Source organism: Vanellus vanellus, assembly GCF_965231255.1.
Source record: "Vanellus vanellus genome assembly, chromosome: Z".
Lineage (NCBI taxonomy): Eukaryota > Metazoa > Chordata > Aves > Charadriiformes > Charadriidae > Vanellus > Vanellus vanellus.
Window position 1 is genome coordinate 23,685,928 of NC_138908.1, and position 12,599 is coordinate 23,698,526.

At 43.9% G+C, this 12,599-nt stretch overlaps 1 protein-coding gene across 1 annotated transcript in view; it reads right to left on the reverse strand.

Moving 5' to 3' along the window:
- Nucleotides 1-12,074, reverse strand: part of CAMK4 (calcium/calmodulin dependent protein kinase IV) — a gene marked incomplete at both ends in the record, with an annotated part of 170,047 nt that extends 157,973 nt beyond the window's left edge. Inside the window, one exon of the mRNA XM_082497511.1 lies at nt 11,887-12,074. Within this exon, the coding sequence (XP_082353637.1) occupies nt 11,887-12,074 (188 nt within the window). The remainder of the gene's footprint in view (nt 1-11,886) is intronic.
- Nucleotides 12,075-12,599: the final 525 nt, after the last annotated feature.

Genomic DNA, 12,599 nt, shown 5'->3' on the forward strand with positions numbered 1-12,599 from the left:
GCATCACATATTTCCAGTGAGTACAGTTTGGGGAAAAGGACTGTGGAGATGACATCAGTTCTGAGGTGAAGTTGCAGTTCTGGCATCTTATCTGTGGCATATGGATGCTCACAGCGAGGTATGCATCGGTGCACAGACTATACATTTGTTGAAGACCTTAAATTTTAATGTTGTTGGTTTTAAGGCTGTGCATTATGAATCTTGGACTTGCTTTTACCATTGGTTTATCATCCCTCCCCCCCCCCCCCCCCCCCCCGCAAAAAGCCATGATAAATAGTAAACTGTCAAAGAGCAGCCTGGTTTATAATTTTTTTTCCTTATCTTTTATTTTACATTTTACGGTTTTCAGTTCTAACAGATAACCGCATATGTGAAAGGAGGACAACTTATAAGCTACAGCATTACGTTGTTGAGGTGATTACTTCACTTATGTCAGAATTAGCATACAGGTCTGACCGTGTGTTTTGGTGATTCACAACAAATAATTTCTCTCCTGTTATCCCCTGCAGATGAAATTCAAAGAGACAAAAGCTTTGGTTGCTAAAGATTGAATGGTCCCTTTCAAAGTCATATTACTGTAGGGTCTCCTAACTTAGAACTACTTTACAAGGAAAGCAACAACACCTCAGCAATCTATTCCCAGGGCAACAGATGCAAATATTGATGGTCCCCAATAGTCCAGGTGTTTTAACTGATAGTAACCTATGACAGTAATGACACCATTTTTGCATTAATTCCATAATGAAAAGATACATTTGCAGTGTGTATTGGTATAGTATTATATCACCACTACTCCACCTTTCTGTCTTAAACGTTATATGGCCTAAGAAATGGAGCATATATAACATATATGTTCATCAAAAACCCCACACTTGGAAAAGATCTTCGATAGCTCGTTTTAATGACCTTTCCCAGCGCATCATGCTAAAAGATCTTAAAAAGAAAACACAGTTAACCAGGAAAAAAGAAGGAGGCTTCCACCTGCATGGCCAGAACCTTCCTATACACTCCGGTAAAACTCAAGGGAAATGTCAATCTGTCCTTAAGACATATAATCCTCAGCAGTTACAGTACGTTTGGGCTGCTCTGAAGCATGCTGCTCACTGAGATATCATTCTGAGCAGAACCTTCCCTACTAACGCCATCGCAACAAAACATGCATTTACCTTCCGAAACAGATCTTATTCCCTAGGTCAGAAAGAGCTGGGAAAGGGGCTGCGAACTGCAGTGTTAGAACAGAGCAAGGAAGAAGTATGCTTTTCTTGCCTTGTTCGGGTAAGTTTCTAGAGGTTTAAAAGCTAACAGACAGACTCTGTGAAACAAACACATCCTGTGCAGTTTTGCCAAAAGAGGGGTCACTCTGAAAGACCTTTCACAACACTGATACAAAATTAAGGCAAAGGTCACAACAAGAAAACAACATGCTTCCACAACACAAAAATTCCTAAATTAAATTCTTAATGATTCGTCAGCTCAGGTTTCACAGAGCTGCTAGCTCAGACTCCAAAGAACAAGGAAGAAAAAAATAACCCTCATAAAGTAGAGATGAGTTTAGTTTTTAAGAGCAGTAACCAGTAAGTTAAAATGCATTTTCCAGTGATTACTGACTGGCTGAAGACACTGACAATGCAAGGCCAAATTAAGGATCACTAACAACAAATGCAAGAGTATTTCCAAAGTATCAATGACTGGTTGTAAAAGCTGTCTTTGTTACCCATCTTTTTTAAAAATGGAGGAGATAGGGAAACCATAAATATTGAAAAAGATGTTAGACAAACCAAGAACCAAAAGCAGCATCACTATTTTGAAATACACAGAATATTCAGTTACCTGTTGTCAGAATGAGCATCACTGTACTGTAAAAAGAATATCCCTTGTGAAATTAGTGATTGTTAAGATAATAAAGGTCTGCTTATTGTGGAGAGAGGAAGCATAGTAAAAATGTCTAAATGAGGAAGTCAACAGAAAATACACAAGTTTATATGTTTAAATTCTGCTTCATTGTGAATGCACAAGGGACTACATGTTCTTCCTTTTTCATGCAATCTTAACTCCTACTAACAGTTCGGACATATTGTACACACATAGATGAAAATAAGTGAAGTCTGTACACTTTTTTCCACACAATGTGCAATGTCTGAAGATCGCTTCCCCAAAGCCCAGCCAGCCTTCTGGCTAGCAGCAGACCACAGAAGAATCATTTGGGTTTACTGCGAATAAAACCAGCTCAATTTGTTGGACTATAAACAAAACTAGGGCTGGGGATGACTTTTTTCATATTTCCTGATTGACCTTTTCAGACGTTTGGGAAGATAAAACTTCCGTGATCAGAGTGACTGAAGAGGATAGGTAGTCCTTCCTAGCAAGGACTTGGACTTCCACAGATGGGATACGTGCTACAGCAAACAGTATTTTTTCACTGACCACCATCCATAACTGAGCTTCTTTTCAAATCATAGAATCATAGAATGGTTTAGGTTGGAAAGGACCTTGAAGATCATTGAGTTCCAGCCCCCCTGCCTCAGGCAGGGACACCTCCCACTAGACCAGGTTGCCAAAGGCCACATCCAGCCTGGCCTTGAACACCTCCAGGGATAGGGCCTCAACAACCTCTCTGGGTAACCTGTTCCAGTGCCTTACCACCCTCAAAGTGAAAAATTTCTTCCTAATGTTTAATCTGAACCTGCCCTCTTCCAGTTTACAGCCATTCCCCCTCGTCCTATCGCTACATGCCCTAGTAAAAAGTCCTTCCTTCCCCAGCTCTCCTGTAGGCCCCCTTTAGGTACTGGAAGGCCACAATAAAATCTCCCTGGAGCCTGCTCTTCTCCAAGTTGAACAACCCCAACTCTTTCAGCCTCTCCTCATAGGAGAGGTGCTCCAGCCCTCAGATCACCCTCGTGGCTCTCCTCTGGACACATTCCAGCAGGTCCATGTCCTTCTTATGCTGGGGACTCCAGAGCTGGATGCAGTACTCCAGGTGGGGTCTCACAAGAGTGGAGTAGAGGGGTGGAATCACCTCCCTTGACCTGCTGGCCACACTTCTTCTGATGCAGCCCAGGATACGGTTGGCCTTCTGGGCTGCGATTGCGCATTGCTGGCTCATGTTGAGCTTCTCGTCAATCAGCACACCCAGGTCCTTCTTCTCAGGGCTGCTCTCCAGCCGTTCCCTGCCAAGCCTGTATTTGTGCTTGGGATTTCGCCGACCCAGATGTAGGACCTTACACTTGGCCTGGTTGAACTTCATGAGGTTGGCTTGGGCCCACCTCTCCAGCCTGTCCAGGTCCCTCTGGATGGCATCCCTCCCCTCCAGTGTGTCTACCTCACCAAACAGCTTGGTATCATCAGCAAACTTGCTGAGGGTGCACTCAGCCCCACTGCCCATGTCGCCAACAAAGATGTTGAACAGTACAGGCCCCAGTACCGACCCCTGAGGAATGCCACTCGTCACTGCTCTCCACTTGGACATTGAGCCGTTGAACGCAACTCTTTCAGTGCGACCATGCAGCCAGTTCTTTATCCACCGTCCATTTGTCAAATCCATGTCTTTCCAATTTAGAGACCAGGATATCGTGTGGAACAGTGTCAAACACTTTGCACAAGTCCAGGTAGATGACATCAGTTGGTCTTCCCTTGTCCACTGCTGTTGTAATTCCTTCGTCACAGAAGGCCACCAAATTTGTCAGGCATGACTTGCCCTTGGTGAAGCCATGCTGGCTGTCACCAATCACCTCCTTGTTTTCTATGTGCCTTAGCAGTTTACAGGAGGATCTGCTCCATGATCTTTCTGGACACAGAGGTGAGACTGACCAGCCTGTAGTACCCCAGGTCTTCCTTATTTCCCTTTTTGAAAATAGGGGTTATGTTTCCCCTTTTCCAGTCGGCAGGAACCTCTCCAGACAGCCACGACTTCTCAAATATGATGGCTAGTGGCTTAGTGACCTCATCTGCCAGTTCCCTCAGGACCCGTGGATGCATCTCATCGGGTCCCATGGACTTCTGCACCTTCAGGTTCCTCAGGTGGTCTCGTACTTGATCTTCACCTACAGTGGGCAGTTCTCCATTTTTCCAATCCTTGCCTTTTCATTCTGCATCACGGGCAGTGTGGCTGCAGTCCTTGCCAGTGAAGACTGAGGCAAAAAAGTGATTTGAGTACCTCAGCTCTGTCTCTGTCCCGGGAAACCAGCTCTTGCGTTTCCTTCCGGAGAGGGCCCACATCTTCCCTAGTCTTTCTTTTCTTGCTGACATACTTAAAGAAGGATTTTTTGTTTCTCTTAATGTCCCTGGCCAGATTTAGTTCTATCTGGGCTTTACCTTGTCTAACCCGATCCCTGGCTGCTCAAATGATTCCTCTGTATTTCTCCCAGGCTACCCATCCCTGTTTCCACCTCCTATAGGCCTCCTTTTTGCTTTTGATCATGTCCAGGAGCTCCTCGCTTATCCATGCAGGCCTCCTGGCTTTTCTGCCTGCCTTCCTCTTTGTAGGGATGCATCAGTCCTGATATGGCTCTTTACTATGTGAGCAAGTGTTTAAACATCTGTTACTGGCAGAATTTTGCCAATGAAACTGCATCCATTACAGTCACTTACACAATAGTATGGACACTTGGACACACACCTAAAGACACATTGGAATGAACACATATTTGCTTCTCATACCACAGGGCTTCAGTAAATTTACTTGCCCTCCATCCAGAATCATTAGGCTTATTACACAATCACACTTAGGGAAATGCTTTCAACTGAGCTTGAAAATACTTATGCAATTTCAGATGTAATGTCTCTGTAACAAGGTAAAAGAATGACTTTGTTATATCTGACCCTTTGCAGATTACTGCAATGTTTCTCAAGTATGACACTTCTCACATTAACACAAATGATACCTTTACTTTCAACTCCTAAAAGGTGTATGTGCAAAAAACTTTTTCAGTATTCTTAAGAGTACTTATTTCAAGAGCTATTCATTTTCTCCACTAGAAATATATTTTTTTAATTAAAAAAGATAACGAAAACCAATGACAAAAATGCATAGTGGCTGACAGAAGAAATAACAATTCTCTAATATAATTTTTCATTATTAATAGTTCTTTTTTAAGTACAAGAAACCTGTGAAAATTACACAGAATGATCATCTATTCACTCCAGCTATTCAAAACTGCTCCAGCACTCCTTTCATAGAAAAAAAAGGTAACAGCTCAATTTATTGACAGAACAATGCATTGAGTACACAGCCTAATAAGAGTACAGAGATAATGCAATACTCTACAACGACTACTCTTTCACTGCCCACTTTAAGTACTGAATTTTGATTTATATAATATATATTCCCTTTAGCTTCCAAGTTAATTAAAACTTGAGCAGACATTGACCTGTGCATTATGTTGAATGCACAATATCGCAAGCATCCTATTAATTAACTTGTGGATTAACTACAGTTAGATTCAAATACAGTATCACTAGGACATACAACCTAGGTATGCACTAGCACGTAGTGCAGTGCAGTAGGAGCACACCAGTGTTACAGATGGTGGCAACATGCGAATATCAACACACAAACTTTTTGCAGGTTTTACATCAAATGAGTCCTGATCTGGTCCTGTGAACTGAATGTTCACAACAGGTTTAGAGTGGATTAAGTGCTCCTGAACTGCATCTTCTGGTTCAGCTACACTCAAGTCTGCTCTGTGCGCCCTTGATGCAAAGCAAAGCACAGTGAGAAGGGATAACTGGGATGCTTGTTTCACAAAAGTCACTCCCAACCCAAACTAAATCTTCAGTGCAGACGCACCTACAAATTGCCTTTCAAAAATAGGAATGGTGCAATGTCACAAATAAAATCTCAGTGCTTCTGTAATTGGAAACATGTAAATACGTGCCATTATCAGTACTCTATTTAAGTTCATATTTAGAAGAAGAAAAGCTTGTTTCAAACTATTTTTTATGTAATATAGTTATGACTTAAGCTATTACTGATTGGACTAAAAACCAAGTAATCTGGTTATTTACAGACATAGCAGGGCAGTTTCTTCCACAGAAACAAGCATTAACATATTCCTGAAAGAAGGTGGCTACAACAACGTTAGCTTCTCTGACATGACTGTCCACAAGCATTGACAGCTAAACACTTGGTCCATAGCCGACTGAATTAGCAAACTTATTTTCCATCATGGCATGACGGAAACAGTGCTTCAGTCACAGTATTAACAGGAACAAGACATACATATAAGCCATTGTGAAAAATGCATATTTTATCATGTTTTCTGAGACCTGAAGCAGGTGCTGAGTTTGCAGTTCAATGCAAAACCTCTGGCTGCAGCAGAACAATGGTTTTGCCACAAATCCCAACTGCAAACAGATCTGAATAACTGTCTGTAAAAATTAAAAGTCATTTTCTAACAAGAATGGAATGTCAACTGTGCCAACAAATACTCAAAAAAAAAAAAACTTTCTTCTTTTCTAACTAAGAAACATGCAGGGAGAGATAACTTAGTGCCTAAGATAGCTATTTGGACAACAAAGTCAATAACAATCTCCCATGGCAAGGTTCAAAATATCTACCCTAAGAGCTCATTCCTCTCTATGATTAGAGAGCCTCACGTGAAATGGCATGTCTACTCTCATTTGTTTTTTTATTTACAGAATGGCAGAGGAAACTTTCTTTTCTTGCTTTTTCCACACCCTGTTTTTTAATTCGGAATCAACTAGTTGTTGAACTGAACCAGACAAAACTGAGGAAAATACTCTCCCTGCACTGAGTAAAGAATTTTAGCTGTCAAAACCAGGGCTATACATTGCAAGTTCTGGTTCCTGGTACCCAAGTGAGGAATTACATCCGGAACACTGGGTTAAGAAGCTATAGAGCTTCCACAGAAAACATTTGCTCTTTGGTACTAATTTTTATTTATGACTCTCTGTAGATCAACGTGCACTTTGACAGGGACTGACTTCCTCACTCTGAGAGCAGTGTCTTGCTTAACAAAATCTGTCATCCTCTTTCTGGCCAATTTAGTATTGGACTGTCTTCTCCCCAACAGCACTGCTTCAGTAGAAGGAGCAAAGCGCATGTTCACATTCATGGTCAAACAAATGCTTAGGACATTTTTCAAGGGAAAAGATGAGGTGGACAGGACCCCTTCAAGAGGAAATGGAAGTGAAAATCTTTAACTAGGGCTATGCCTGCTGGTGCAAGGCATGTAGAAGACCATTCTCCACATCCACCTGCCAGCACCAAAAGGACGCCATGCCCTCTGTATCTCCTATGTTCCTACCTGCAAGCAACATCTAACGTACGTACCACAACAGTCCCAAATGAGGCCTCAGACCCACCGCTTCAACAACCTTCCCTATCAGGAACTGCCTGCATGAAAATGCTCACCGCTTGCCCAAAGGTGTGAGGGTAATGAGCAAGTTGCAGTTCATGGTACAATGTGACCTGGAGGACAGGCCAACCCACACAGGCAGCTTCTGCTAAAAGATAATTTTCATCCTGGTTCAGCTAAGCACTCCACGCTCACGTTCAGACAGCTGGCAGCGTGCGCCATCAGCAGCATGCCTGCACCTCTTTGGACAATCCTCAGGTCCAATACTAAAAATCACAAGCAAATAAGCAAAAGTGCTACTGAAAGAGGGACTGGCCTACTTTACATGCACTCCAAAGCAAAACAAGCAAGTGATTTTCAAACCAAACATGGCAAACAGTCTGTATAACAAACGATGCTTCAAATGAACAGAAAAAAGGCCCTTTTTTTTAAATGAAGGAATGGAAGGGAAAACAATTGGCATACTTTCAAAGCAAAAACTGTTTGAACTTCAAAGCATCATGTGCAAAACCAGTCCATTTCTATAAAATCATGCTTACACAAAGGAGTTACTTGATTTCATCTGCTACTGCCATTACAAAAGTAGATGCTACTATGACAGCACTCATAAATAGGATTGACAGAGTAACACACCATTCTGCACACCGAAATCTTGAGTTCAAACCATACATTGCATTTAAACTCTGTCTGTGCTAAGAACTCAAGGACAGAAACCACCTATGATTCAGCTCACACTGTCAATTCAAGGTAAGTTGCAAGTACTGAGCGCCTTTCAATTTCAGGTCCTCAGCAAGGATCACACAATTGAAAGACTACCCATGAAGGAAAAGGTAACCTTGGAAGATCTTAATTTATCATTCTTACACAAAGAAAAATGTCTGCAAGTTTTCTGGGTTTTTTAAAATTATTATTATGTTATTTAACCTTTGAAAGTGAAAGAAAGCCCTAGGGATTTGGTTGGAAATACTTCCAGCTGCTCTTGACCATTTAATAAATCTGCAGTACGCCTACAATAATAACACTAGACAGTTTCAACTCAAATAGTTACGTAGTTTGGTGCAGTTAGGCAAGAGAGTGCATGCTAAGTAAAATTCCATAACTAAAATTCCAACAGAGAGAAACTCTTTTTTCATAATACTTCTGAGTATCAAAAAAATTTGTTACTGAACTTCGTCTTCACTCAAATACCATTTTTGGACTAATCCTGAATTCAGAAACACTGTACCAAAAAGATACAGCATGGGTTATATAAGTCTAACAAAAGAGTTTAGTCTTTAAGGAACATACAAGTTTAGAACTTAAAATTATTAAAATATTTTTCCAAAGGAGTGTGCAAAATAAGCTTTAGATGAAATACACTCAGAACAAAATTCCAATGCCTACAACTGACCAGTGTTGAAACCTTCAGAGAAGGAACATACTTCAGACAAAAGAAAGACAAAAATTTCATCTTTACAGCATTGTGAACTCCAGTTATGTGCAGAATCCCCTTGTCAGAAATAGACTAAACTAGCCAGTAAACTAGCCAGGCATTTAGTAGAACTCAAGAATAGCTGTTCTGGGTCAAAATAAAAGCCTGTCTAGCCCAGAATGCTGTCACTAACAGTGGCCAGACACAGATGCCTCAAGAAGAACAGAGCAAACCTGTACCAACATCATCAAAGAATATAGTAATAAAATCCGACAACTTACAGTCCAATAGTTAATATCTTCATGTTTAATCAGTCTTACTGGATTCCCTGAATGTAAACTTGCCTAGTTGCCCGTTAAACCCACGTCAGCTTTTAGTGTCTGTAGTACCCAGTGGCCAGGAGTTCCACCACTTAACTACGTGCTGCACTGAAATGCCCTTACCTCTTTCGTTTTTGACTTGCTGGCTTTGTCAGATGGCCTGCAGAGCTTGCATCAAAGAAAACTGCAAACAGGCACCTCTAATCAGGTGTTCCATTCACACCACACGTGTCTCCAGAGATCTCTGTCTTAACCTCACTACAGGATTTACTAGGGAAAGAAAACAACCAAGTGGTTTCTCCTCCACCCTCACTTTCTAAACCGAATTTCATCCACCATTCAAAGGCCCTATCAGTCCAACAAGGTCTTTCTGCAAGTCTTCAGAGGCAACCCCTTCTTTAAAACCCTCAATAATTTAGTGAGACAAGCAACTATCACTGTTGCACCCCTTTATTTACGAGCACGTTGAGCAGCAGAGACACCTCAACTGATGCCTGTGGAACTCAACTGTTCAGAGACAACTGTTTACTCCTACCCAAGCTTTTAGGCGTTTATTATTTTTCTTGCTAGCAGGACCTCCCCCCCCTCTTCTCCCATGACTCCTTAGTTGGTCATACAAGCAAGAATTACTGACTATGATGGCTTAGGGATTTGCCAGACATACTTTGCAGAAAGGGCACTCCTTCCAAAGGGGAACTCCCATACTTGGCAACAGCTGTCCAAATGCAGGTCTTTGCAGTCTGAAAAAAAGCCATCTTCCAATCCCTGTATTTGTTACAGATATTTTAGGATAGTGTCTCCTGTTGGTTATTTGAGTATATTGTTTTGATGTACTGTATCTAAAGGCATCACATACCCACATTTTTCAGCCTCACCTGATATACTTTCACCACCACTAACCTAAGCAATGACTAATTTTTGTAGACATACTCAAAATCACCTCCAAAATTAAAAGGTTGGAGACAAGGTTACCAAGATAAAACAACACAGTTTTCATATTACACTTAAGAACCAAGAGGGATTGTTGGATCTCCCTTATAGATTTGCTAAGATGGACTTGGGCTGTCAGAGGGGGTCTGAGATAAGCATCAGCACTCTGGATGCTGGCAATGAATGGATCTCAAAGCTAGACTTGGGACCTAAGGACAGAGATCTCTCTGCCATACCCATTAGTGCAATTTTCCCTCAGAACATGCTCTCCCTTCCCAACCTCATAGTGTTCGATTAAGATGGTTCTTATCTCCTGTATTCTTTCTGCTTTTGTTTTAAATCTTATTTCCTAGTTCTATCCAACAGCAGAGCAGACCTAGTGGCTCGCATCTCTACACTAGTTGGGTGTGGTGTTTTTACTTATTAAAACCTTTTGTCAGGGTTTCAGCACCTAACCTTGAAAGGCAGAAAAACCCACTTCACCTCAGCTTTCATTAACTCTTCCTTCCTCAGACAGAAGAGTTCACATTTTAGAACCCCTTCCCAAGGTACACAACAAACCCATGATGTATCACCAATACAAACTATTCTTAAACGAAGCCCACAGTCACTAGCACCACATGCTGAAACAATTCTAGACAGACCACACATAACAGTATCCAGGTGACAGAGCTGGCATCAACTGCTGTTACTCAGCAGTACACACTTTTTTGCCAATTCCAGGCACAAAACTGACACTACAATATTTCCTGCTTTACATTTTTATTATATTAATATATATTATATTTAAATCTGGCTAGCATGAGGAGCAATAGTTGCAAAAAAGGTATCAGCAGATGCTTAAGACATAGCCAGCAAGCCAAGAATCGTAATATATTGTATTTCTACAGCCTTTCCAGTCCCTGTCTGTTACTGTACAGGTATGCTTTGTAGCAGTAACTTGCATTGCATGCCTTTTCTGCAAAAGTACTCTACCAAGGCAATCATGTTATTACCTGCAAATTTCCCACAGTCATCCAGGATTTTAATACCCATCCTCGGCAAAATTAACAATTGCCATTTGTTACCTACTGACTTACAGATTTAAGTCACCTACTATAAACCCTTAAAAAAAGCTGTCATTTTCCACTTTCTTTTAAATGTTATTTTCTACCCACAAATTCAACATGAACCAACAACTGTATTTAGAGAGTAAAAATCGCACATTAGATACAGGCAACAGCATTTTGCACTGGACTTTGGTTTTAAAAAAACTAAATGCTTGGGACCTCTAAGTTGCCAGGCAGAAGCATCAGGGCAGTAGTGCAGAATTCATGAATGAACACGTACCAGCTCACTCGTCTGCACTGCACTCCAATGGAAAGACTCTGCTGACAGAGGCCTATCCACGGACCCCTGCTTGGGTGAGAGTTTTATTAGTGCAAGGTCTAAAGGTGCCGGTAATGGCAATAACGATAAAAGGTCTCATATGAAGCGAGGCTGCGAATAAGCTGGCATTTTAGTACTCTCCGAGTGATGCCGATACCATTCAGCTGATACAGCATTAGGTCTACAGTCTGCAGATACACAGGTAACCTGACTAAGGTAAAGATGCTCATGTGGACCAGCGTTTACCGAGATGGACTGATGCCCTCTCCTGAAAATCACTCGTTTCTTTCGGGGATCTGCACCGCTTGGCTACCGGGGAGGTGCAATTTTCCTTCGAAAGCCCACATGGCAGGAAAGCCATCACGCCGTTCACACAAAACCAAAGTTTTGCCGCTCTCGCCACAGAGACGCAGCGCCGGCGGGGAGGGTGGACCAGCAACCGGCAGCCCCCGGCAGCCGCCGGCCCCGCCGCCGCCCCGCGCCCCGTCCCGTCCCGTCCCGTCCCCTCCCGTCCCGCCCAGTCCCACCGCCGCCGCCTCACCGTCCCAGCTCGGACTCCAGCTCGAAGTAATGGGCCAACGTGTCCTTGTTGGAGCCGTCGATCCAGTAGTCGGGCGCGGCGGACCCGGGGCGGCCAGCGGCCGAGGAGCCGGAGGAGGATGATGATGATGATGATGATGATGAGGAAGAGGAGGAGGATGAAGAGGAGGGCATGGTGACTTTCAGCATGCCGGGACGCCTTGCCGGGGGCTGCCCCCTCCTCCGCGCCGGCTGCAGAAAGCAGAGCGACAAGGCGGCTGGCGGCGGCGGTACCTCACCTCACCTCCCTTGCTTCCTTCCTCCCTTCCTCCCTCCCTCCCTCCCCCCCCCCCCCCCCCCCTCTCTCTCTCTCTCTCTCTCAGCCTCCTCCTCCTCCTCCTCCTCCTCCTCCCCCCCCGCCTCACGCCGGGCCGGGCCGGGCTGGAGAAGCAGCAGCAGCGGCAGCGGCAGCGGCGGCGGCGGCAGCGGCTCCCCCCAGCCCGGAGGGGCGGCGGGGGCGCCTCCGGTGGGGCGGGCCCGGAGCTGCCGGCGGGGCGGAGCGGGGGAGGGCGGGCACGGCTCAGGGAACCGCCCCGGGCGGGGGTCGCACCGCCTCCCCCCCCCCCCCCCCCCCCCATTCCCCCGATCCCGCCGGACCCGGGGCGGCGCTGGCCGGCGGCAGGGAGCGATCCCCGGTGGTGGCCGGGGGGCGGGTGGGCGCCCCGTAGTTCCCTA